This window comes from Hypomesus nipponensis, chromosome 12 (genome assembly GCF_054491055.1).
Source record: "Hypomesus nipponensis isolate SF chromosome 12, ASM5449105v1, whole genome shotgun sequence".
NCBI lineage: Eukaryota > Metazoa > Chordata > Actinopteri > Osmeriformes > Osmeridae > Hypomesus > Hypomesus nipponensis.
The window spans coordinates 7129019-7153645 of NC_140372.1; the positions used below are offsets into that span (position 1 = coordinate 7129019).

Sequence of the window (24627 nt, forward strand, 5' to 3'; positions counted from 1 at the left end):
GTATTATATTTGGCCGGACGCGGGAGCGCGCGCACATGCTGAGAGTGAATGCCGCATGGATTCACTTTTAGGCATAACACCGGATATGCTGTCACTCTCTCTACTACTAGCTAGCTAAGCTACCCAGTCAGGTTGATTGTTAACGCTTGTTGCCGATTTCTACAGTGAGAAGTAGCTACAATACTTGTCCACCCACGTTTACTATTCTTCTGAAGCGATTGGTAAGGCAACATTTGCTTTTTTATCTTACTGTATCATTGTTATTGATTAGGACAAAATGTAAATACGTTGGCAAATGGCATTATCTCCGAAGGCTAGCTAGCTAGTAGCATAGCAATAAAGGCTAGCAATAGCTAACACAGTAATAGCTAACACAGTAATTCGTTTACGGTGCCCGGGTCTCCTGGCAGTGCAGTGGGGTTGTCGATGTTTGAATTCTATGTACATAAAAACATCCTTGGCCGCACCGCCCTCGGCTTTACACAACTGACCACATTATATCTTTCTGCTAAACGAAGAACTCTTACAACACATTGTCATTGACCATACTCTGTTGAATACCAAATGGCCCACGGTGTTGTAGCTAACTAACTTAATGACTTACCGGTACCTTGCAAGATTAGCTATGTAAAATGGTCAAGAAGCTAGCTAGTTTCTATTTGAGTCACTGTCAATCGTTTGCCAAAGGCCTTGGTACACAATGACAAGCTCTCTCCAGTACTAAGAAGCATATTACCAACCCAGCAAGGCCCTTACAACGTTTTAGGGATCCAGCTTACAGCATATGTTAGACAAGTAACACTACCTAACCAGCCAACTTTGCAGTGCTTTACCAACTAACTAGCTAGCTAGCTACATTAACTGCAAACAGATTGTGGTAGCTGTCCTACAGTGCCGGTAAAACGTCAGCATTGATTGTCTGCGATACTGGAGATGGTATCTATGAGCTGGCCTGTCCACTTCTTTATACGGGTGCTTGTTCATCAGAAGTACTAGTACCTGTTTGACAGAAGCTAGAAAAGTTTGAGAACTATTGTCTGAATATATACCTGTTTTTTGCGGTTGAAAAGTTTTAATAATGAACTGCATTGAGCAAGTTAAGTGTTTTCTTGCAACATTAGAGGACTGTCTCAACATATAATGTAACACGTCCCTTCATAGCACTATGTTCTTCTAATCCATTCATGGCTGTTGCTTTGTGTGGCCAGACGATAAGATTCGCTCAGTGACCTCTGTCATCATAAACATGTTTGTGGGCTTTGCTGAAATGTGGAAGCCGTCAAGAACTGACAATCTTGATGATAAGTCCAGGCTTTCTAGACTGAGCCTATGTTGTCTTAACCAAACAGTTTCACTGACATTACAGTGCCTACTGTTGTGACGAGTGTGAGTTCCCCGTAGCTTTTAACAATCAATCCTGGTTGTCTCACCCTGCCATTAATAATGTTGATGCACGGCTTGACAGTTTGGTTTCAGAGCCAGAGGGTCTGTAATTAGGAGTGCACTGACACAACCCCTGATTTATGGTTGAATTAGGCGTGTAAATTCAGAATATTGAATAGCCTTTGTCATTTATTCTTTCAAAGTTTTTATAAATATGGGGAAAAAAATGGAACAAAAAAAACTGAAGTTACTGTATGTGTGCGTATTCGAAGGGAACGATTGTTTCCCCACTGATTTGCTACTCGGCTAACCCCCCCCAAAAAAGAAAGTTCTGTCTTGTGCAGACTGCCGATCTAGGAATGCTAGACAGCTCAAAAGGAAGTCACATAAGATGCTGATGCCCTTCTGCAGCTAAAACAAACATCAGGTATTCAACATGACAGCACCACGCAAGCATGCCTTCCAATATAGGAGCATGGATGATCTACCAGGTATCCTATTGTTTGTGAAGCGACTGAAATCTAAAGGAAGGCTAGTGCACAGTAGGGCACTACTGTAAAAGCACTACTGTAACAGCACACCTTTTCCAGTGACAGATGTAGGACATTTGGAATTTAAGGAGTTATTAAGTATTGATAAGCTTGGAGATGCTGCAGTAGTCTGATTTCTCTTAAGTGAAGGCTTTAATAATTCAACGGTTTTCAGGGGAAATCAACATTTTTCATGAGAATGGGCATTCTTTATTTTTCCCACCAACATGGTTATCATTTAAATAGTATAATCCTCTTTTCTGTATCGCAAAGTCTTTATATTGTTTGTCATTCATCAGATGCGCAGCAGCAATAATGTGAGCATAACGAATGCCACAGAATTGGATCAGATCACTTGTCAGCGACTTGCTCTTGTTGCTAAGGGACAAGGAGACCCCCCCCTCCACCACCACCACCACCACCACCAGCTTGTCTATCATAGCTTTTGTTTCTAGGGCTCAGGGAGTGAACCAAATTAAACAATCAAAACAGCAGTCAACATTTGTCTCGATTATATTCATCCTCAGAAGTTTTCAACCTTATCTTTATTGAGCATATTTACTTCCTATGCTTCTCTTAATTAAACTACTGTATCATGGTCATTTAGACTTGCTTTGTTACTGTGAGTCCTTCAGAGCGGCTTTACTAGTGCTATCGAATGGCACATTTGCGGTTGTTGTTGTCCAGTCTTGCCAAAAGACGGTGTGTGCCAACTGTAATGGCAAGGTGCACCATGAACAGCCTGTGTTCTCGGTGGCTGTCCCCTCCCATCGTGTGCCCACCTGGGCCATCAGAACTGCCTCCATGAAGGCATCTCTCCAATCTCCACTGTTTGCCCTACACGCTGCCACACTGTCATTTTTCTGTTATTTTTTTTACATTTTCCCTCTGTCTCTTCCATCTCTCCATACCCCTTCCTGTCCCTCTCCACTAATTTTTCTCCGGTGTTCTCATTCATCCCCTCATTCTCTCGTTTTCTATCTATCCACCCTTTTCTGCTCCTGACTCCTGTTTCCCGTCCCATCGCCTCCTCTCCTCTCCACTAGTAGCGCACACTACGGCAGGGCAACAGAATGGTTAATGAAGAGCCCAATTTAGCCTGCGCCGTGCTGCAGACTGCTGTGAGTGGCTGAGCTGGAGCTGACATCACAGAGGCCAGCTGTTGATTTGGCACTGTCTCTGAGGCTGGGGCCGAGTGGCTGGCTGATGGGCTCTGGCAGGTAGACCCCGGCGACCCACACACGCTCACACACTCTCACACGCAAGCCTACGAGAGGCTGCTGCCTGGGAGCTGGCTCCAAGCGGCTTCCCTCCCTTCAGCAAATGCTGCCTCCTGTACTATGGAAACTAAACCCGCCTCAACCAGTGGACATGATGAGGGCGAGTGTGTGGCAGGTAGGTCCTGTGTAACAGCAAAGCAAGATTGGCGCTCTACTATAGGTGAGGGAGTGGTGAGGTTGTCTGGGGTAATAGTAGAATGGGATGCCTCTGGTAAATTACTATTTCCATGTTCTTTTACTTCTACTTATACCTGTGTACAGACAAAGACGGACTGCATTATCTTTTGTATATTTTCGTCATTGACTTATGTCTTTTATTTTGTTTGTTTTTTCTTAGCTGACATTGTACAGTCGTGGATAACGCTGTTGTTTTTTCCCCCGGACAGCCAAATGTTATCTGACAGGCAATATATTTCTCATGCCATGGTACTAATGGCTGTTTTTAATGAAGCAACGCAAGGTTGCCTGTGAGTGAACTGAAGCTGCGGCTCTGCTTCCTAGTGCTTTTCTGCCTGTCTCTCCATAAGTGCGCTCATTAGCATAGATAAGCCATTAAGAAGCTTGCATTGTTTTTCGCCGGAGCTGGCCCGGCTCTCTCCGTCTTCACGTTTGTTGTGCAGGTGTGTTGACATGGTTTTAATGACTACCGACGCAGCGCTATAATGCATGTATCGCACTTGTCTGTAGATCATAACTATAGTTATGACCGATATATCGGTGCGCTTTACTTGCCGCTTTTATTGTTTTTCCGCCTAATTGGACACCTTCCTGAAAAATAGCATTCTGGGACAAGCGATTAATTCTTTCGTGGTTTTACTGTTAATTCGATGTGTTGTACATTGCAATAGGTTGTTGGGCAATAATAGTTTATACCTGAAATTAGTTCGATAGGCGTGGAAATGAAATGTTGTTTTTGCTCTGAGATTTGGGTCCAATTATCTTTGTCGACAGCTGCTCCTCATTTGCGATTAGCAAACCCTGTTGAAAGATATGGGATTATAAAGCCAGTTAAGTGCAACATTGAAATCAATCATATCGATTACCGTACTCCTTGAGGACTGCTATTAAAGTCCCTAGGAGCATCAGTAATTAGTCTAAACCACAGATGCGTTAATCTAGCTCACTTGATGTCTGTCTGTTTGCCTCTACCATTGACTTTCACAATAAACTAATCATTCTAATGGTACAAATTAATGAGGATATCTCATTGATGTGTTCCTTGTGTGGATGTTGAAATCATATCATGTGGACTTTCAATAATTTTACTATCTTGTCATTTTAGTAGGGTGGATTTTAAATTGTGTTGTGCCAATACAGATTGTAACAGTAACTGTCAGTCTGAATAGTAAATGTGTGATACGTTTTGTATCATGTAATCAGCTTTTATAGGCAGAGCTGTGGTAGCCCATTAATACTATTCCTCTTGTGATACGCAAACTAATTAACCTACCTAAACCTGTATAATGACGGCTAAGTCTTTGCTGGTGTAACACAACTTGTAGTGTGCGTGCAAGAGACGGCATACAAGCAGAGCTCATGGACCCCCTGCAGGCTCAGCCAACATAGAGCAATGCAGATATGCCTTATCTGGGTTCTGTTCTGGGGCTGTTGTGTTGATCTCCATCCCACTCACACACAGGAGGAGCATCTGTGTGTGTGCGGTTCCCCCTCCTGATGTTCCCCCGCCCTGCAGGCTGGGCTCTGTCTGTCTCCCGTCACTCCAGATCTGCTCGGAACCCCGAGTGCTCTCGCCGCAGATCCATTGGTTCTATGGCTCTGCAGAACGGTTCTTCAACCAGCTCTCCTCAGCCCTCTCGGCAAAGCGTGCGTGCTGTGTGGTGGGGGCGTAGGATGGAAAGGTCAACGAAGAATGGAGGGGGGGGGGGGGGCAGGCCAGCGTGGGGGTAGCTTGCTCTTGGCCCGGTGCATGAACGGCCTCGCGCACGGCGGTGGAGCGATTCCCTATTCACTGACTCCAACAGGCATAATTGCTGTAGAGTGGTCCATTTAGAGCAGGTGTGTGATTAGCACCGCTGGCTCTGCGTCTGGCCTCCTTGACCTCCGCTGTAGATTTTTCAGAATTCATTCCAGGCAAATGGAGAGACTCTAAAGTAAGTGTGTGTGTACATAGTACTTACCCACCTATGGGAATGTAGATAAAGGCAGTTTGAAGAGGGGCTTCTGACAGAGAACAATGCCTAAGGGAAGCTCTTTAAGGTTCATCCTCCCAGCGCTACTCTGAAATACAGATGAGATTTTGTTTCAGTGAAGGGAGACAAAAGGTTATCCGTGGGGTTTGAAAAACAGCGGAGGGGTGTGTGTGTGTGTGTGTGTGTGTGTGTGTGTGTGTAAATGTCGTACCGTCTCTCCGCACATCGGTGCTTATGTATGCGAGGGTGTGCGTTTGTGCTTACGGCGAAGCGGCTTGCTCGTCGACGTGCTCGCGTGCATCTGGGCCATTAGCATGCGCGGGGGCCACCTGTCCCTGTCACTGACTCCCTCTCCCCCATGTCACCGACGCAGAACTGACAGTGACACTTGGTGATCTCCTGAACCCTGCCGCCTCCTCCTGTCCCTCTATTAAGCTCCCTTCCCTGTCCCCCCAGGGCCGGGCTCACAGTCACCTCAGCACGCTGCCACTCTTTGTTTGCTGTGATAGGCTATCAGTATGCAACCCTCTGCCCCGTCTTCTGCAGCACGGTCCACCCGTGTACGCTCGTCGTGTCGGTGTTGAGAAACGACCGGAGCCCGATCTGTAGTCATCTGAGAGCGTCCTATAGTCAGTCTTGACCTCGGGGTGGGTGGGAGATTATAAAGTAAAGCAGGAATCCACTTGACCTTTCTCGAGCATGCGGCTCCACGCCAGGGCGGCGTGTCGGACCGGGAGCCAGGACTGGCACCAGGTACTAGCGCAATGGCGCTCTGCCCAGCCTCCAGAGCCGGCATGGAGATTAGAGAGAGGGGAGAGAGCCAGCCTGGGCAAATATGGTCCTCTGTGGCCAAGCCATGAAGAATGGAGGAGCTCAGTGTGCCCTGTCTGTTTTCCGAAGGCTGGTCTGTAGGGTGTTACTGGCTGCAGACGACTTACGCAAATTGGTATTTCAGATATCATTGTGTATTCATTGAAAAATGCTGGCTGGTCTCCCCTTTTTTATTCTTTTTGATAAATCTGTTGCTGCAGACAGAAAGCTTAATGCTCCGTTTTACATGGCTGCCATTGGCAGAGTTCACCACTTTCATCCCATACATCCTATCTCTTGATTCTATTCATGCAGGATTTGTATACACACACACACACACACATACAGTTGTGATCTTTTGCCAGTCCATGTGGACCAGCCTGTCAGTGACCTATGACCCTGTGTCCTGAAGTAGCAGATCTTGAAAGAGCATGCCCTTTGACCCTGCCCCTTCTCTCTCCCTCTGTCTCTCTCTCTGTCTGTGTCTCTCTCTCCCTCTCTCTCTCTGTGTGACAGGCCTCTGAGGGGAATGAGCAGCTTGGAGGGCAGCAGCAGCAGCAGCAGCAGCAGCGTGGTCGTTGTTCAGGCCCGGCGATAGGGACATGGGACTCTTTCTCAGAGCTTGCGGCAGGCTCAGCACAAGTGACAACCCGGCGGACAGCTTCGAAAGGGACCCAGGGTTCAGCCCTCGCACCAGCGGGACGTCACCTCACCCACGGCCCAGCAGCACCAAGTACGTGTGGGGGCTCTCCCTGCCCTGAACCCCCCCCGCCCCCGCCGAGAACGACAGCTATTCAAAGTCAGCAACTTGAACCGGGGCGTGCTGTGTCTGAGTGTCAGAATAGCTCCTCTGCTTAGCTGGAAGTCAATTACCCAGACCAACAGAAAGGAACTGGCATTGCCACATTGGAGGGTTTCTCACCCACTGTCACCGCTTCCAGATGACAATTTAATGTTGATCAAGTTCCACTCGGCGTACGCCCTTTCAGACTGCTCACACATCACTCCCGCAGAAACAGGCATTCATTAGTCAAATAGATGTAATGGAGGTTGGAAAATGGGAGGGGTGGTGGATGTATTAGGAGTTGATCAACACAAACACCTTCACACAGCTAGACGGTGGAGAGGGGTGGAGTATAAATCTGCTGAAAATGGTGGTTGGAGTTTGTCGCCATGAAAGCTCTCTCTCTGCCTCTCTCTCTGCCTCTCTCTCTGCCTCTCTCTCTGTCTCTCTCTGCCTCTCTCTCTGCCTCTCTCTCTGTCTCTCTCTGCCTCTCTCTCTGTCTCTCTCTGTCTCTCTCTCTCTCTCTCTCTCTCTGCCTTTCTCTCTGCCTTTCTCTCTCTCTCTCTCTGCCTTTCTCTCTCTGTGTGTGTGTCTCGCTGTGCTCAAGTGTCAACCAGTGAATCAGATGGGCTGTGTGCTAATTAACACATTAATCATAGCTCTCATGTACCAGATGTCTCCCCCTCCTTCTCCATGCTACTGCATAGAACCCACTGCATAATTAGTACCAAGAACTGACGCCCCCGCCAGCCCCTTTGACATGGATAGGTCACCCTATTCCCTGATGATGGATACATTAAAAACAACACTGTATATATATATTTAGCTTTTCCCTGCTTGCCGCTTCTCTGAACTGGCTATCTTTTTATTTTAATTCAGTGTGTTTGCCAGCCGTACTTTGCATCCCTTTCCAGTGTCTCCAGCAGAGAAAAGCAGTGTGTGTGTGTATGGTGTCCTGTAGGTTCCCAGCGTTTGGTGGAGCTTCCCAGTAAGCGTGTCTGATGAGGATGTCTGATACTGTTACTGGAAAGGGCCAGACGGACACCATGAGGGTGTCGGAGGCGGCGCAGACGGACGCTACGCTCGAGGCGGGCGCGAGCACGTCCGAGAGGCCGGAACACAACGGGCCAGACGGAGACGAGAGCCACCGCGACAACAAGAGGGAGGCGCAGGTAAACGGCCAGCGACAAGAAGACTTTTCTCGCCTCAATCAAAAAGATGAGACCTTTAGCAGCCTTCACTTGATATCAAGGCATGGGCACAGACTGCAGTCATTCGGTCCCTCAGATGTCATTCAATGTGCTATTACTATTATTTATATATTTTTGCGTTGGTGGGAATTAAAAGAGGGTTTTGTCAGGGAGTTATTATGGCAGATTTTTTTTGTTTGTTTACAAAGGGAAGTCTGACCTCAAAGGGCTTTGACTTGCTAATGAATCTGAATCAATCACACTGAAAACCGGCCATTCAAATCCTTTTTTAGAGATGAAGATAAAGGATCTTTTTGATGTTTTAATAGATCATTGTCTAGCCGTAAGGAACTGGGGCTGTGTCTGGGAGGGGAGGTAATAATAATGCGACAGACAGCCAGGCCGCAGGAGTGTGTATATATAGGAACCAGGCCAGGCCAGGCTGGTGGCTGGAGCCAGGCAGAAGGAAGCCAGATAATCTTGATCTCAAATCCTGGCTTATCTGCAAACTTCCTGTGTGTCACCCTGAGAGACGGAATGGGAGCAGAGCAGGGAGAGAAAGAGAGGGGGAGAGAGAGCAAGAGGGAGACGGAGAGAGGGGGAGAGACAGTGAGACAGTGAGACGGAGAGAGGGGGTTAGGAGAAGGAGGGGAGGCGAGGCTCTGTGACTTTGCCGCCATCTGCCTCTGGCACTTTCCCTGAGCGCGGCAGGTGCCTCGTGGGGCGCTTGTGCTGACTCCAGCGCTTTCTTATCTCCCTCACATTGTTCACTGCGCCCCTCTCCGCGTTGCTCAATTAGCTGGTCTAGTGGTGCGCTCAAAGTGCACGCGTTCCCCTCACAGATACACATTACCTACTGTCCGCCCCCCTGCGCCCCGCGCTCCTCGTCGGTCACACGACCACTAAATGTGAACGTTCAATTTCAATTTTTGTTATCTGGCCCTGGGGCCTGGCAGGGATGTGTCCTTTGCTTGGTTTTTAGAGGGCATGAGCAGGTGTCGTCAGGACCAAGTCCTCGAGTGTGCACACACGGAGCAGAGGAGAACGGCTGCTTCTAGTTCAGACAACAGCTCCTGTCAGCCCCCTACCTCCCCACCCTACCTCCCTCCCTCCCTCCCTCCTGCCAGCCTCTCTCAGGCTGCCACTGAGAGACCGTCTGTTTACACACACATACATATACACACACACACACATACACACACACTGCACACACGACTGCTGGTGCATGAAGCACAGAGGCACTGAGCTGTCTCTCTCACACACACACACACACAGTCTCACTCCCGCTTGGCTTCTCCCCGCTCCACTCTTCACCTCAGAACAGTCCTCTGCTCTTCTCGACAAGGAAACAGGGCACAGCGGGTGGGCAAAGCAGGCAGTTGTCAATTATTTCCTGTATTTTTTTTATTATTATTTTTTGCTGTGCATTGATAGCTCATTCACTTCGATTCGCACTGCTGAAAGAATATAAAGTTGTTGTGGCTCATTTTGATTTGCAGTTCTTCTCTTTTTTTGTGTGTGTGTGGGGGGGGGGGGGTGTAATGGTTTGACATGCATCTATCCAAAAACAAAATCTGTATTCATGTAACCTTTCCCTCCTGTGCGGGGGAGGAACGCCTTTTCAAATCTTCTTTCTGTATTCTCCCTCTCTTCGGTCTGTTGTTTCCGCTGCTGCCCTCCCAGCAGCAGCAGCAGCAGCAGCCTGCTCTGTCACCCGGGCAGGCCGGGAAGAGGTCAAAGGTACAGTTGAGACGCATGTAGAGATGCTTGTCTTTGCTTGGAGCCCCACCGGTTTTGCACCCACTTTTTTTTTTTTTTTTTTTTCAGCAATTTTCTGTCAGCTAAGATTAATTAGCCTCATCATTTTTGAGGATATCCTAGATTTTGCCTGCTCTTAAAATGACTGATGTATTTGGCAATCCCCTCCCCCCCCACCCTGCACTCTTTGTAGGCAGCATGGTTGTCATGACATTCGAGAGGGAACAAATGAGTTGAGCTGCTGAAGGGAACGACTCGTGATCCCACTGACCATGTGGTCTGGGGAAACGTTCCCATGTCTCATGCACACTGTGTCTGCTCCCTGGCCTTGCTGTGTCCACCCTGTGGTTTGTGTTTGGACTTGTCACCGTTCTCTGTGTGTGTGTTCAGTTGGAAGCTTTCTCAGTCAAATCAGGAATCCCTTTAACTCCATGCGTCTTCGCCCTCCCCCAGTCCAATACAAAGTTAAAGTTAGTGCGGAGCCTGGCTGTTTGTGAAGAGTCCTCTCCTCCTCCCGTTACCCAACTGCCTGCAGAACCTCAGGTAAATCGGATATCAAGTCTCCTCGCTCACATTTGGTTTCATAGGAAACGTCTGAATGTAAACATGGCAGTGTTTGTCCACAGGGACACTTGATCCAGTCTTTATGTCCTGGGCCAGTTTAATGTGGTGGACAAGCTCGATCAGCTTGGCCGCGGTCTGAGGGAGCAGATGGGAGTTATGGGACGTCGTCCGTGTGAATGCCAAATGTTCCTCCCCGCTCAGAGCTGCAGCACAGTGCTAGCGCTATCTCGTTGCGGAGATGGTACATGGACACCAGCCTGCAGGACCGCTGCAGTGTAGCGACATCAGGAACTGTGGCTCTCTACACGCTCTGTCAAAACCAAGTAGCAACTGTACCAACCCCCCCCCCTCCCCTCCCCATTACCTCTGGCTCATGTTGCTGGTGTCACAGTGCTGGTTCTCGTCTCAATGGCCCACGCCTCCATGCAGTCACCACTAAACCTTACCACCTTCCACTACCGTTTCCCCCACAACCGCGGTAGTGAGTAAGTGTGTGTGTGTGTGTGTGTGTGTGTGTGTGTGTGTGTGTGTGTGTGTGTGTGTGTGTGTGTGTGTGTGTGTGTGTGTGTGTGTGTGTGTGTGTGTGTGTGTGTGTGTGTGTGTGTGTGTGTGTGTGTGTGTGTGTGTGTGTGTGTGTGTGTGTGTGTGTGTGTAGTATTACTGTGTGGTATTACTCACATCAATCATCTCTGGGAAATACAATTTTCACATGTCAGCGACAGAGGGTATGTGGATTGGTATAATTGAATACCCGCTCCACAGATATTTCCCTCAGCTAGGATGTTTCCACCTGTTCCTTTGAGACAAGATTTCTCAGAGAGTAAAATGGCATTTCTTCTAGCAAAATGTTTGTATTATGCCTCTAATCGAATATGCCTTCACCCTCAAAAAAAAAAAAAAATGTATTCAATGCATATTTTAAGGTTTATTTCATAAAATACAAATAACCATCTATTTTGGTGTGACGGTAAATCCAATGAAAGAGACACTTGAGAACCTTGTTGGTGTTGAAAGGAAACAGTTCTTTAATCAGCGTCATGTCCTTGACTAGTAAGTGAGGTTGTTGCACCTGTCTCAGTAAGGCCTGGTCCTCCTGGCTCCAAGCTCAGTTGTCACTCTTAATACCAGGTGCTGCGTCGAAACGACCTGTGTTCCTACGGCCACTCAGCTGCCATTTTGTTCTAACAACAGTAAAGCAAATCAGAGCTTCAGCTGTGGGAATGACATTCAGGGTTAAAGAGGTGGTGGTGGAGAAGAGGGGTCGAATCAATCCTTCATTGGCCACTCAGGAAACCAGTTTTCAAGGTGTTGTTGTGGTGCAGATGGACAATAATGAGAGGAAAAGTCTACTGGGGTTGAATGATGTCAATCAAGGTTTTGGAGATTTTACAGATACTAAATTAGAGGAATACAATGAAGGAGTAGGCCAATATAAAGCTGAAGGGAACATCACAGAATAATTGTTGAATTTAGCAACAAAAAAAAGTTATTGTTGTAAGAAAAATAAGACCATTATTTGATCATCCTCCAAATAGTTTTTTTTTTTTTAAGGTGCCAAATCAACAAGATTAATCCATACATGAATTAGCAAGGCGATTATGTATAAAGGCTTATCACAACAGACGTTGTGAGGTTTTCCTAAATTCTCATTTAAACACATTTCCTGTAATAACCCAGCTTAACTAGAGATGTGCTCATATTCGGGGTGTCCTTGTTTGCTGAGCAGAACACTTTAAAAACCAATTTTTAATTAACTTCCCACCGAGGGAAAGGGAGAGAGATTGCCGAGAATTAAATGCAAATTTCCACAATGTCTATTATTAATGACTGTCTGAAGTCCTCTTTAACTGTGCACAATAACGTTAATGCCCCCCCCCCTCCCTCTTCTGTCTCCAGGATAGAATTCATATTAAAATCTCACAGTCGTTTGAAAAAGAGGAACTGTCTGCCAAGGATGAAGAAGAGAAGGAAAAGAGCTGCGACAAGGTGGAGAAGCCAGAGAAAATGCCTCGGAAAATGCTGTCAAGAGGTGTGTGTGGGTGGGGGGCTGGAGAGGACAGTTGGACTTTTCTAAGTAAGGGGAAATAACAACCTTGTCTTCAGACAAGAGAAACCTTTGCAAACACAGCATGTAGCTATGAGAAACCACCAAACTGAGATCGCAGAAGCGCCTAGAGCAAGCTAATAAACTGGGTTCCCAAGAGAAGAAATGTCTAGAAGCTTTCAGGGAAAAACATTGAAAATTGAATCTTGTTAAAGCACTGTTCACAAACACACACACTCTCACTGTTGTAGTATTGAACTAAGTTTTGCCTTATGTTTTAGATTCCAGTCAAGACTATACAGACTCCACTGGCATAGACCTCCATGAGTTCCTTGTCAATACATTGAAGAACAACCCTAGGTATGTGTACTCTGTGACTATTATGGCAAAATGTCTTGAATTATTTTACTTGCATTGTGACTAATGGCAATTTTATTTTTTTATTAAGCAATTTCAATTAATACTTGTTTAACCATTTATCTTACAGAGACAGAATGATGCTGTTGAAGTTGGAACAGGACATTCTGGATTTTATCAACAATAACGAGTAAATGAAAAAATATAAATAAATGTAGTTAAATTCAAATTCATTCTGTCGACGTTTGTTTAGATACCAGAGCCTCATATAGACCAACCTTCTGTTTGTTCCAGAAGCCAGAAGAGGAAGTTTCCTCCCATGACATCATACCACAGAATGCTCTTACACAGAGTCGCTGCATACTTTGGGATGGATCACAATGTGGATCCAACAGGGAAATCGGTCATCATTAACAAAACTAGCAATACCAGAATGTAAGTCCTTTTGGAATTGGTTTTAGATTTAATGAATTGAAAACGGCTAACAAGCTGGAGTACACAGTGGTACATATTTAATATGTACAAATAGCTGAATGTTCAGAATTTTTTTTTAATTTATTGTCAAAAGAATGTTGCGAAACAACAACAGTACAAATCCTCTCCTTCAGACCGGATCAGAAATTCTCAGAACACATTAAAGAGGACAAAAGCGAGGACTTTCAGAAGCGCTACATCCTGAAGAGAGACAACTCCAGCTTTGATCGGGAGGACAGCATGGTAGGTGTTTTTCTGCGCCGCCACTCTCGGTGACATGTTTGTGAAAGCGTGACAATCTGGTGCCACAGCCACAGCTGCTAAGTTGTGCATGTCCTTGCAGATACGAATGCGCCTGAAAGACGACAGGAGAAGCAAATCTATTGAGGAGAGAGAGGAGGAGTACCAAAGAGCCAGAGATAGGATATTTGCACAAGATGTGAGAATTTGGGGGAAAATGGTGTACCACCTAATAGTAAAACCAGTTGTGAATACCAGGAATACTGTATATTATTTTTGTGTACTTGATCAAGATTTACGGTTGAGTGATATGACACCTAATTATCATGTACTATCATGATCTTCCATTAAAAGATGTATGTTAAATAAGCGTCATCATAATCAAGTTGTCTTTTTTTTTGTATTCCCCTCCCCCTCAGGGTGATCATTTCCATCTCGACAGACGGTAAGAGTTTCAGTCAGATCAAGATGTGTGATGTGTTTCTATCTACTGCAACGTGTTATCGTTTTTTGAATTAATGAATGAATGGTTACATTCCCATAACCCTCTAGCGAGCTAACCTTTAGTTTTTTCCTGTTTTTTTTTTCTTTCTTTCTCTTCACTGTCCACCCAGAATGCATGATGAAGAGGCTTGCATCAGCACGCAACAGAGGCGGCAGATCTTCAGGTATGTCCCAGCAGAGCACCAGACCTCTTCAGAAGACACGGGATCCTGTTGAACCATTTAACCCCCCCCCCCCCCCCCCACAGACTGAGGGATGGTCGCTCTGGCAACAGCCGCCAGAGCAGCTCGGAGAACGAGCCCAAGTACTCTGACCCGCGGCCCTGGAGCAGCACGGACTCTGACAGCTCCAACCGGAACCTGCGTCCGGCCATGACCAAGGCCAGCAGCTTCAGCGGCATCTCGGTCCTGATCCGCGGGGACAGCACAGCCAGCAGCAAGAGCACAGGCACGGGGCGCCTCTCCAAGACAGGCGAGTGGAGAAGCCCGTCACCCACACATGGTGTGCCGTATCCACGCCACCCCCCCCCCCCCCCCACCCTGCCCCTCCTGTCCAATATGCTTTGTAAACACACCACAGTGAAGAATTCTTTTTTTTCCGAACAGTTCTGTAAGTCCATCGATAGAAACATTTTTCTATGACAAGGATGGCATCTTTCATTTCCTTTACTAGTTCTTAGAGCCGCTGGGATAACTTTTGCTCCGCTGTAATACAGAGGTTCCTCCCGGATGAGATGATGGTTGAAATGGTTTTCTCACTGCGCGCTTGTGAGCAGCATCCTGGTAAAAATGGAGATGGATGAGAGACAGGAGACCAATTTTCTCTCAACTTTCAATCCACTTTAGTTTTTTTTTTTTTTTCTGCCTTCACTATCATGCAAAGGATTTTATATCAGGTTTTTATTTTGGGGGGTGCAATACCATTTTCACAGTGCACTGCACCCAGCTTCTTTTTTGTTTGTTGCTCGGGTTGTTTTGAAGTTGTTTACGACGAGGATAGGCACCATCACTTTGCACAGCAGAGTGTGTGCTGCAGTGGAAGACATCTTGTGCCTGTTAGTTCTGTCATGTGCTCATCTCTCCATGAAACCCATCATTCAGGGTTGAAACGCCCCTTCAAAAACAACCTGCATGCACCAGCACACAAACTGTGCTCTAGCTTCTTTGTATCCATCTTTAAAAACCTGATAGATTGCATCGTCATTACAAGTCTGAATTAATTGGTTTGCGGATGTTTGATTTCCCCACTCCTGATACATTTGATGTCCGACATCAGAGAAGAGTTTAGGGGAGATCCAGGAAATCGTCTTTAGCAGGGTGCTGCAGGAACGGAAATATATGACACGCTCATACACTTGCATAATTAACACACTAACTGCATGTTCCCAGGCCTGCAAGTCCGTGGAAGATATGTAGCAAATCCATTCATGCTTCCATATCCGCCCCTGCCCACACACCCTGCCTGGATGTGCCCTTGGAAGTCCCCCCCCCCCCCCCCCCCTGTAGAAGCCTTCTAAGCATGCTAACCTCTTGTGTCTGTAGGTAAAGCTCTTCTCGTTGCTCCCTGTTTACAGGTTCAGAATCTTCCGGTAGTGTAGGTTCCTCGACAAGCTCGCTCTCTCGTCCCCAACTGCCCCCGCCTACCCCAGCTCTAACCCAAGCCAGCCCCGGCGCTCCCGTCCCCTACCCCACCGCCGGCAGTAGTTGCCCCGGGCAGTACGAGGGGGGCAGGGGGGCCCTGGCGCCGGCCCTGGCCCCAGCCCCAGCCCCGGCCGCTGCTAACGCTAGCTACTATTTGCTTCCGCTGGAAGCCGCAGGGATACCGCCTGGCAGTATTCTGGTCAACCCACACACAGGTTGGTACCATGTAACCAAGCTTCCTCCCATCTCACTGAGCTGGTCCCACCTGAGGGCAGCCAGGGCTGCCTCTCTGTGTGCTGCTGTGTGTGTTCAGTGTACGGTGTCATGTTTTGCATTTGGTTCAACGTGTACCAGTTCATTTGTTTAGTTTTTTTAGGGGGGTCCGATATAATCCCATTTATGTATTTTTCCCAAATGTATGCATTGTAAAACTAACACCACTCATTCATCTTGTACTTGCTGCCTGCTTATTCCGGTTAGTCCCATAGCATGTAATGAGGAAGCATTGTGTAGTCATTCAGTATCTCCACTTTAAAAGGTTTGGAGTTCAATATTATTGAGCTATTTTGCTTATCACGCAATGTTATTAAACCTTTTTAAATGGGCAAACATGTTGAGGATTGTTCAGTAGGATGTATCGATGCCTTTCTGGATCCATCTCAACTCGTGTGTGTCCTGTTGTGTAGGCCAGCCCTTTGTGAACCCAGATGGCAGCCCTGTGGTGTACAACCCCTCCAGCAGCAGCAGCAACAGCAGCAACAGCTCCCAGCAGGCCAGGACCCACCAGCCCCCTCCTCCAGCCCCCGCTGCCCTCCACCCCCCCGCCAATCACCTCCTCTCCCAGGTCAGTTTGGTGTGCAGTTTGGTGTGCGTCTGCTCGACCCCCCCCCCCTCTCCAACACCCCCGCCTCCTGGATGCTTCGCTGCCTCCGACACCATCAACACAGTCCGTTTCTTCCCAACGACTCTCAGCAGGGTGGAATAGGGCATGGCTGCTTTTAATAAGGCCTTCCAGGACAGAGGCGCTCGCCGCAGTCCACCGCAGTAGAAGACGCGTATAGGTCATAAACAGTCAGTTAGGGCTGCCTCTGGCCTGAGGCGGCCCCTGAAAGCACGGAGGGAAGGAAGCGGGAGAGCCAGTTACAACACTGATACTGTCTGACAAGGACTCTTAGTGCTCGTGATGTACGCGCGTTGTTTCTTCTTCGACCGAGTCTTTCCTGCATGAACCCACCTCGGCTGTCTCTGTCTGGACTTGCCGATAGGAGCCTTTTCTCAAAGTAGAAACGTCTGTCAGTCCTTTTTCTGTAGCCTCTGACATCATGTTCCTCCCTGAAGCATGGTCATTGTATCCTACAGCAGGGCGATGTGTAGAGCATTCATCATTATCACATTACTCATCGCTGAATATGCTGACGGTTGTTCCAATTGTGTGGTAATGATGAGCGAGTGCGTGTGTCGATCTGGTGTTGACCCCTCCCATCGTTTGAACCTTTGCCTTCTCTCACTGAGTCTTCCTTCTCCTGTCTGTCTGTCTGTCTGTCTGTCTGTCTGTCTGTCTGTCTGTCTGTTCCTATGTCCTGTTCCTCCACCAGCTGCCCCGCTCCTTCCAGCCCTCGGCTCAGCCTCTCCAGTACTCAACCATCTCTTACCCTCCTCCTCCTCCTCCTCCTCAGTACCTGCCTGTCAACCCTAACCAACAATACACTGTGGTACCTATCCTTCTCTTCTCTCTCCCCATCCATGTCCTTAGGCCTCCTGAGCACCTTGTTGAATGCTAACATAGTGTCCTGCTGTGTGGTGACCCTGTATCTAAGGAGTTGGCAGACAAACGCACACTGCCACATGTAGACATGAGTCCTTATTAGGGCTGTTCTGGGTTGGGTTGGTGCGTGTACACCAAGTTTACATTTGAAGCCATATGGAGGCCCCGCACTCCACACCACACCAACCACCCATTTGGATCATGCTTTCTGATGACCTCTTTTCTGACCTCATTTTTGATTATTACTTTTTCTTCTCTCAAACCAAAGATATCCCTCTATGACTAATTAAAGGAGTGGAAACAGCTTTGAATAATTGATCCCACCAGATGCTGAGGGCTAAATAATCCACCAGTAAAAACGCTTCCGACAGAACAGCTTTTCTCAGATGATAGGGGTGATCCAGTTGGCAGCCTGGTCTTCCTGGGTACCACCATGAACCGTGCGCTTGTGTGTGTGTGTCCTTGTGCAGCAACAGGACGGGCTGGGTGCCCAGTTCAGCCACATGAGCCTGGTGCGTCAGGCGTCCGGCGAGGGCCCCGACCCCCACACCGCCATGTACCCCACCCAGGTGGTCCTCCAGGCACCCCAACAGCAGAGCGGCTTCATGTTGGGCCCCCCGGGCCAGGCCCAGGCCTACCCCACCCCCGGCCCTCCTATGAGCCAGCCAGTCATGCAGCAGCAGACCTATATCCAGCAGCCTGTTCAGCAGGTAGGTCAATCCTCGGATCTCCTAGTCTAGTGTTGCCCTAGTTGTGATGAGACATGTACAGATGTACAGTCCAGGCTGAACAACACTGACCCTCTCTCTCTTTCTCGCTCTCTCTCGCTCTCTTTTGCTCTCTCTCGCTCTCTCTGTGTGTGTGTGTGTGTGTGTGTGTGTGTGTGTGTGTGTTTCTCTCTGTGTCAGATGACTACGTGTTACTGTGCCCCTGCTCAGTACTCGCACTCCAACCAGCACTATCGCCCTGTCACCCCAGTGCACTACAGCAACCCCCAGAGCCAGCCTCAGCCCCTGCCCCCCCAGCCGACAGGTAATCACACACACGAGCACGGCCTCCACTTTCACTCGCCCATATGGTACCAGGCAGTCATTTTGAGATTGTACAGCTCCAGCATCAGACTGTCTCTCCTCATCAATCTGGTTGGGCTCGGAACGGCAGCTAATCTCTCTCTCTCTCTCTCTTGTACACCCTCTCTTTTACCACCTCATCTGTTTCACCCTCTCCGCCGCCCCCCCCCCCCATCATGTTTGTCTTTATGAGCTGAGCTCTCTCCCAGGCACTCGCCCCCGTTCTCATTCCGTATTCCGTTTTTTTTTTTTTTTTTTTCGACACCGCGGGGGACAGGGTAGTTAGCGCCAGCTCGCATCTTTTTACTGGCTGCCAAACCGTTCCATCAGCCGTCCGCTCCCAAATCAGGAGCCTCCCCCGGACGGGGGAGCCAGGGCGAGTCACGGGAGGACAAATGAGGCTGTTTACTCTCTGCAGCAGCCCGGACTCTCCCGCCGCCATTCCCCAGCCAATCACACGGCAGCTAATAGCTGTTTCCACCGGCTTGCATCATCAAGTTTGCCACTGCCGAGGGATGTCGTTTGGTAAAACAGTGGGCTACCTGGCCGTGATGAAATGCAATGCTTCAAATAAAGGTGTAGCAACTTATTACAAGTGAGGATTGAGTGGACAAATTGTGCAATAAAGTCTTCAGATTTATTGGTCTTAATTGGGCACGGGCTGGTGCTGCAGGGATGGGAACCTGAATCCAGATGAAAAGAACAGAAGCAACGAACCAAGAAGAGCCAAACCAGCGAGGCGGAACCAGCGAGGCGGAACCAGCGAGGCGGAACCAGCGAGGCGGAACCAGCGAGGCTGAAGCCGGGGCCGGGACGCTGTCTGAGAGGCCTATGATTCTCACAGTGAACCGGTCTCTTTTTCAGCCCCTCACTCCTCTGCTTCAGGTGTCTTAGGCATCATCCAGGGTTTCACTTTTGGCCTCGGTGGTCCTACTGATTTGAAGGGCTCCCAATATGCAGCGTCCCCTTCACGCGTTCTTCTGTTATAAGGCCAACACTCTCAAACATCTCCTTCACTGCTCTCTGTCAGGATGGTGTGAGTTTGATATAATAGTCATTTCATGCATGGTTTGCAAGTGGAGGCGGATGACTGATGGTAAAAATAGCCAACCCTGTAGCCTCTCGCTCCCTCTCTCGCTCTCCCTCTCGTCCTCTCTCTTGTCCTCTCTCTCTCGTCCTCTCTCGTCCTCTCTCTCTCTCTCTCTCTCTCTCTCTCTCTCTCTCTCTCTCTCTCTCTCTCTCTCTCTCTCTCTCACCCTTCACCTCGTCCCACTTTCTCCTCATTGACATGAAGGATTCCTCCACCTTTCCAAAAGGACGCCTCCTTCGTCAAGATGACTTTCTAAGGAGGGGCCCCCACCCCCTGCCTCACCCCCTGCCTCACCTTGACATTTACTCAGCACCCCTCACACGCCTCCCACATCCCAGTTCTGGCCATTAAGCACGCTGGAAACCTCAGTCATCTCATGATTTATATCAACCTATTCACTTGCTTCAAAGCCCGACTATTTTTGCTCGAATATAAACATATTCCTAGCGATCTCCGATCCCGTCCTCCCATGCATATTCATAGTAGACAATAGGATCTCTGTTTGGCCTCCTTCTTTCGTGTGTTTTATTTGTCGACAAAGCGAGTGTTCACGGCAAGTGTGCTTCTCCCTCTGTCGTTCTCTCCTTCAGCTTATCAGACCGTGATGCCAAACCCACCCCAGAGCTACCAGAGTGTCATGGGGCTGCAACAAGCAGCCAATCCGAATCTAGTGGGAGGCCAGCAGCAGCACAGCATTATGGGAAACCAGATGCAAGGCATGATGGTCCAGTATCCTTCAATGCCTTCTTATCAGGTAACACACAAACGCGCGCACACACTCATGTTAGTATGGTCATGTGAGCTTATTTTTCCCTTCCGGAAATTGAATAACCCCCCCCCCCCAATTTGAAAAGGGGGTGAATTCACACCCACCTTAGTTACTCGTTGTTTTGTCGTGACAAATCCAGTAAGAGATCTAAAGTGTGGTGTTGCGGTGTGCTCAGCAGGTGTCCATGCCCCAGGGATCCCCCAGCATGCCCCAGCAGGCGTACCCTCAGCCCATGGTGCTCTCCAGCCACTCCAGCCAGGGCCCCGTGCCCATGACCAGCATGCAGGTCTACTACAGCATGATACCACCCAATCAGCCTGCCACCATGAGGTACGCAGCACAAAACATCCACTGTGTGTGTGTGTGTGCGTGCGTCGCTGTGCGGGCCAGGAACCTCTGCGGCTCCAACTCCCTGTTTGCTGTTCAACTGTGAAACTCCAGCCTATCTTCATCTCCAGCGTTAGTTTTCAAGTGTCGAAAGGTCTGTAATTATCTCTGATTAATAGTGCCAGTCCTGGGAAAACAAACATGTAATTAATTTCCTCCTCCGGCAAGCACAGGGCACAGGCCCTGAACCAATCAGAGACCAGGCCGAGGGATTAGAGCTGCAGAGGGAGGGGGCTGAGGAGAAGCGGGGGGGGTCACACACCCCCCTCCCCCCCTCCAGACAAACGAAAGCATCCTTTGTTTGTGGGGCAGCCTTCAAGATGATATATACTGTGTGCTAGGTAGGCTGCAGCCTGTCTTCATGTAACAAGCTGCAGTCTCAGGTCGCTTCCACAGGCTTCTCCTTTCATCCATCCCTGTAGAGGCCAAGGCTGCTACAGGGGCACACCTCAACCAGGCTGCAAGCCTGCTCGTGGCTCATTGTATCCCTAGGCAGCCTAGATGACTGTGTGTGTGTGTGTGTGTTTCCACAGTTCGACGGTAGGCTTCTTGCCCCCTCCAGGGTCGGAGCAGATGCAGTTTCCTCGGCCGTCGTCTCCGTGCGGATCCCAGCCGCACCCAGCACAGCAGTGTTCAGGTGAGCACACACAGTCACCTTCAAACACCCTTGGTTTTTTTTTAAATACATTTTTATACAATGCTATAGTTTTTGGCGAAGTGTGTAGCCATCCGCCCCCTAAAAATCATTTCTGCACGATTCTCTGTTACCCTTGAGCTGGCTCCTCCTGCCCACGTTTCCACCTTCTATTATCCTCATATTATAATTACCAAAGAGGTGTCTTTTTCAGCTGGACAGTAATGAGGTGGGGGGGGGGGGGGGGGTTCAGTTTCACCTTCAGTTTCCAGTAAACACGTTTAATTGGCTACTTTTGGGGTGCTCCGAGATAATGGCTACCGATAAGCTCATTGTCCTTGTAACTGGATTTGGGACAACCAGGCAGCTTAATCATCCCTAAGTCAACACGGGTGCGTCGCTGCGTAAATGTTTTGTCCGATAACCCCTGCAGAGCACCTCATTTGAGCTAGGCCTTTATACAAACAGTACTTCATTAGAAAGTCAGCACTCACATCTCCGTGTAATGGCTGAGAACATGTGTGTGTGTGTGGGTAGGATATTCTGCTCCCACCTTCCTAAGTCAGAGGAATGACCCCCCCCCCCCCCCCCCCCCCGGGCTTCTAGGTATGCACCCGCCCCCCCACGGCAGCGGGATGGTGATGATGCAGCTGGCTCTCCCCCCCAACCACCAGCCGCGAGCCCACTCCCCCCCCCAGTGGAAACACACCAAGTACTACAGCCTGGACCACCAACGCAGCCAGAGGTCCATGGAGATCATCCCCCCGGACAACTCCCAGGTATCTGGCACCTGCCTCCTCCTCCGCCAACACCCGGGCACCCACAGAGTGCTGAGCCAGTGTCCCCCCCCCTCCTCCAGCCTGCACCCCTGACCCCTCCTTCTCCTGCATGTCTGTAGAACAGCCCCGCCTCCTCCCCGGCCCCGCCCCCCACCTCGGCGCACCTCACCTCCATGAAGAACCCCCGTGCCAGCATGGCGCCCATCCCCATCATGGCGCACCACTTCCCCAGACATTTCGGCCCTGGACAAGGTGAGGACCCTGGATGGGTGCATGTAGTTCACGTTCCCAGCCCGCTTAGCGTTAAAGGCTTCAAGGGATTTGAAAGGGAAGTGTGGCGTGACTGCTTCTTTGTCTCGTCACGTCGTCGCGACGCGTCCAGGTGATGCCAGGTTCCCCCTTTTGGGTCAGCCCCTCCAGTACAACCCCTCCATCCGCCCCCCTCTGCTGCACGGCACACACATGTTCCCCGGACACCAGGTTGGTAACCAGGACACGCACACACAATGACGCGATGCTTTGATCTGTTTGGACATTGACGCTCATAAGCCTTGGCTTCCTCCATCGCATCAACTGAGTATGTTCCCACCCCCTGGATGGACTCTTATTGCTCAGTGCTCACTGTCCCCCCCAAACAGCCCAGTCCACACATCTGAAGTAGCCTCTTATCTCCCGCAGGGCCCCATGGGAGTCCGGCATGGGGGCCGAGGGAGGAAGCCCACCAGGAAATCTCTGTCTACAGATCTCAGTGTAGGTGAACCAGGTAATAGAGAGGGATCTCACTCTAGGCTAGAAGGTCTCTCTTGACGGTGATGGTCACGGTTTCACTCCCAGCTTCTGCTTACTCAAACAGAACTGTCTCTTTATCAAATCAGACATCCTCAACTTGGAAAAATGACCACTAAAATGTATAGGGAGATTTAAAGTATATTGTATTTTGCTGCAATTCTTACATTTGTTGGGGGCAGAAATATTGATACAGCATCCATTTATTCACTTTTATTTGTGGGGGGGGGGGGGGGGACTGGGAGAATGTGCTTGCTGTGCACTGAAGGTGCTGAGGGGGTGGGTGTTTGTAAATGTAAGCAGAATAATTTCTCAGACGAGGCAGATTTCACACCTGGCAAATGAAACCACAGCACCTAAAGTAGGCACCGGAAATGTGCTGATTTTGTCTAGGGATGAGATTCTTTTCTGTAATTGTGTATGAGCCCTTGTCAGTTTTTGTATTTTTTACGTTATTATCGTTTGTCAAAGAATATTCCCAGTGTCTTCTTTGCCGTCACGTTGAAGACATGCCCGTCTCTCTCCCTGCTCAGTAAACGGTCGAGTCCTGGAGGTGACGGACCTGCCGGAGGGAATGAGCCGCAACGAGGCGCACTGCCTCCTGGGGGAGCTAAGCAAAGGAGGGGCCATGATCAGGTGGCTGTCTGAGGGCCAGCCGGGGCCTCGGTGTGGGCCGGCCGGGGTGGGCACCAACGGGGACAGGAACACTGAGAGCAGCGACCTGGCCTCCACCTACACCATCCTGGCCACGTTCCCCTCCAGACACGCGGCGCAGAGCGCCCTGCTGCGCCACGCCAGCCCCCTCACCACCTTCAAACTCCGAACTAGCAAGAAACACGAGGAGACCGCCGACCTGGAGAGGGCGAGCTCTCAGTAGCAGCGTGCCAAACGGGGGGGTGGGGAGGTGGAGGAAAGGGTGCTCTTGTGCCTAAACCCCCCCCCCCACCCCCCTCCTCTCCGGCCACTTGATGCCCCCCTCCTGCTTCTGCCAACATCATCCCAACCTCCACTCTACCCCACCAACACCACCACCCCACTCTCACGACACTAGCGTTGGCGTCACAGGTTTTCACGGGTTCTAGAAGCTTTGAGAATGTGTTGTTTTTTGTACCGACCCCTACTTTTGGAGAATGAACAAAAATAAACACCTGCCAGTACCAATGTTTGAGAGAAAAAAAAAAACGATACAAAAACATTAATCAATATCAAATTGGCTTGAGAACATTAACGGATTGGGGTTAGCATGTTTCTAACTTTTGTTTTTGGTTTGGTTATAATTTTGCTAAAACTGGTTATTCTCGAACACGCACTCTTTCGGGTAAGTACTCGTCACTACTGGTCGGATCCGGCTCGGTTTCTGACACCATTTGTTACACGAATGTTCCATTTCAATCAGCAACGCACCATTCAATAAAAGAATGTTTAGGTCTCAAGGTGGGACGTGGCTGGTTCAGCCCTTCTCCTTCCACAAGTGTGCCGTGTAAACACCACATCAGAGTCTCCCACTCGGTCAGCTACAGAATGTTTTAGTCTTTGTTTTTCGTGCCTTCTCACAACTTGGGTTCCGCTGTCTCCAACAAGCCCAAAAACATCCAATGCCAATTGTATATTGTGGACAACTCCCAAGGTAAAATTCTAG

The 24627-nt window shown here is 49.1% G+C and overlaps 1 protein-coding gene across 6 annotated transcripts; it reads left to right on the top strand.

Moving 5' to 3' along the window:
• Nucleotides 1–81: 81 nt before the first annotated feature.
• On the top strand, nucleotides 82–24145 carry r3hdm1 (R3H domain containing 1). 6 transcript variants are annotated; one of them, XM_084667538.1, is made up of 27 exons: nucleotides 82–221; nucleotides 6670–6886; nucleotides 7899–8109; nucleotides 9811–9867; nucleotides 10339–10428; nucleotides 12346–12478; nucleotides 12775–12853; nucleotides 12981–13040; nucleotides 13145–13285; nucleotides 13459–13567; nucleotides 13668–13763; nucleotides 13984–14009; nucleotides 14179–14232; nucleotides 14316–14539; nucleotides 15642–15923; nucleotides 16395–16552; nucleotides 17304–17420; nucleotides 17944–18183; nucleotides 18382–18505; nucleotides 20224–20387; nucleotides 20581–20732; nucleotides 21323–21426; nucleotides 22030–22202; nucleotides 22322–22454; nucleotides 22585–22682; nucleotides 22881–22965; nucleotides 23522–24145. In XM_084667538.1, exons 3-27 carry the CDS (start codon nucleotides 7939–7941, stop codon nucleotides 23863–23865), a joined length of 3414 nt encoding a protein of 1137 aa, XP_084523664.1. In that variant the 5' UTR covers nucleotides 82–221; nucleotides 6670–6886; nucleotides 7899–7938; the 3' UTR covers nucleotides 23866–24145. The 6 variants fall into 6 exon arrangements, with proteins under 6 accessions (XP_084523664.1, XP_084523665.1, XP_084523667.1 ...); XM_084667539.1 differs by having other exon boundaries at nucleotides 9817–9867; nucleotides 20578–20732; XM_084667541.1 differs by having other exon boundaries at nucleotides 9820–9867; nucleotides 20578–20732.
• The last annotated feature ends 482 nt before the right edge of the window (nucleotides 24146–24627 follow it).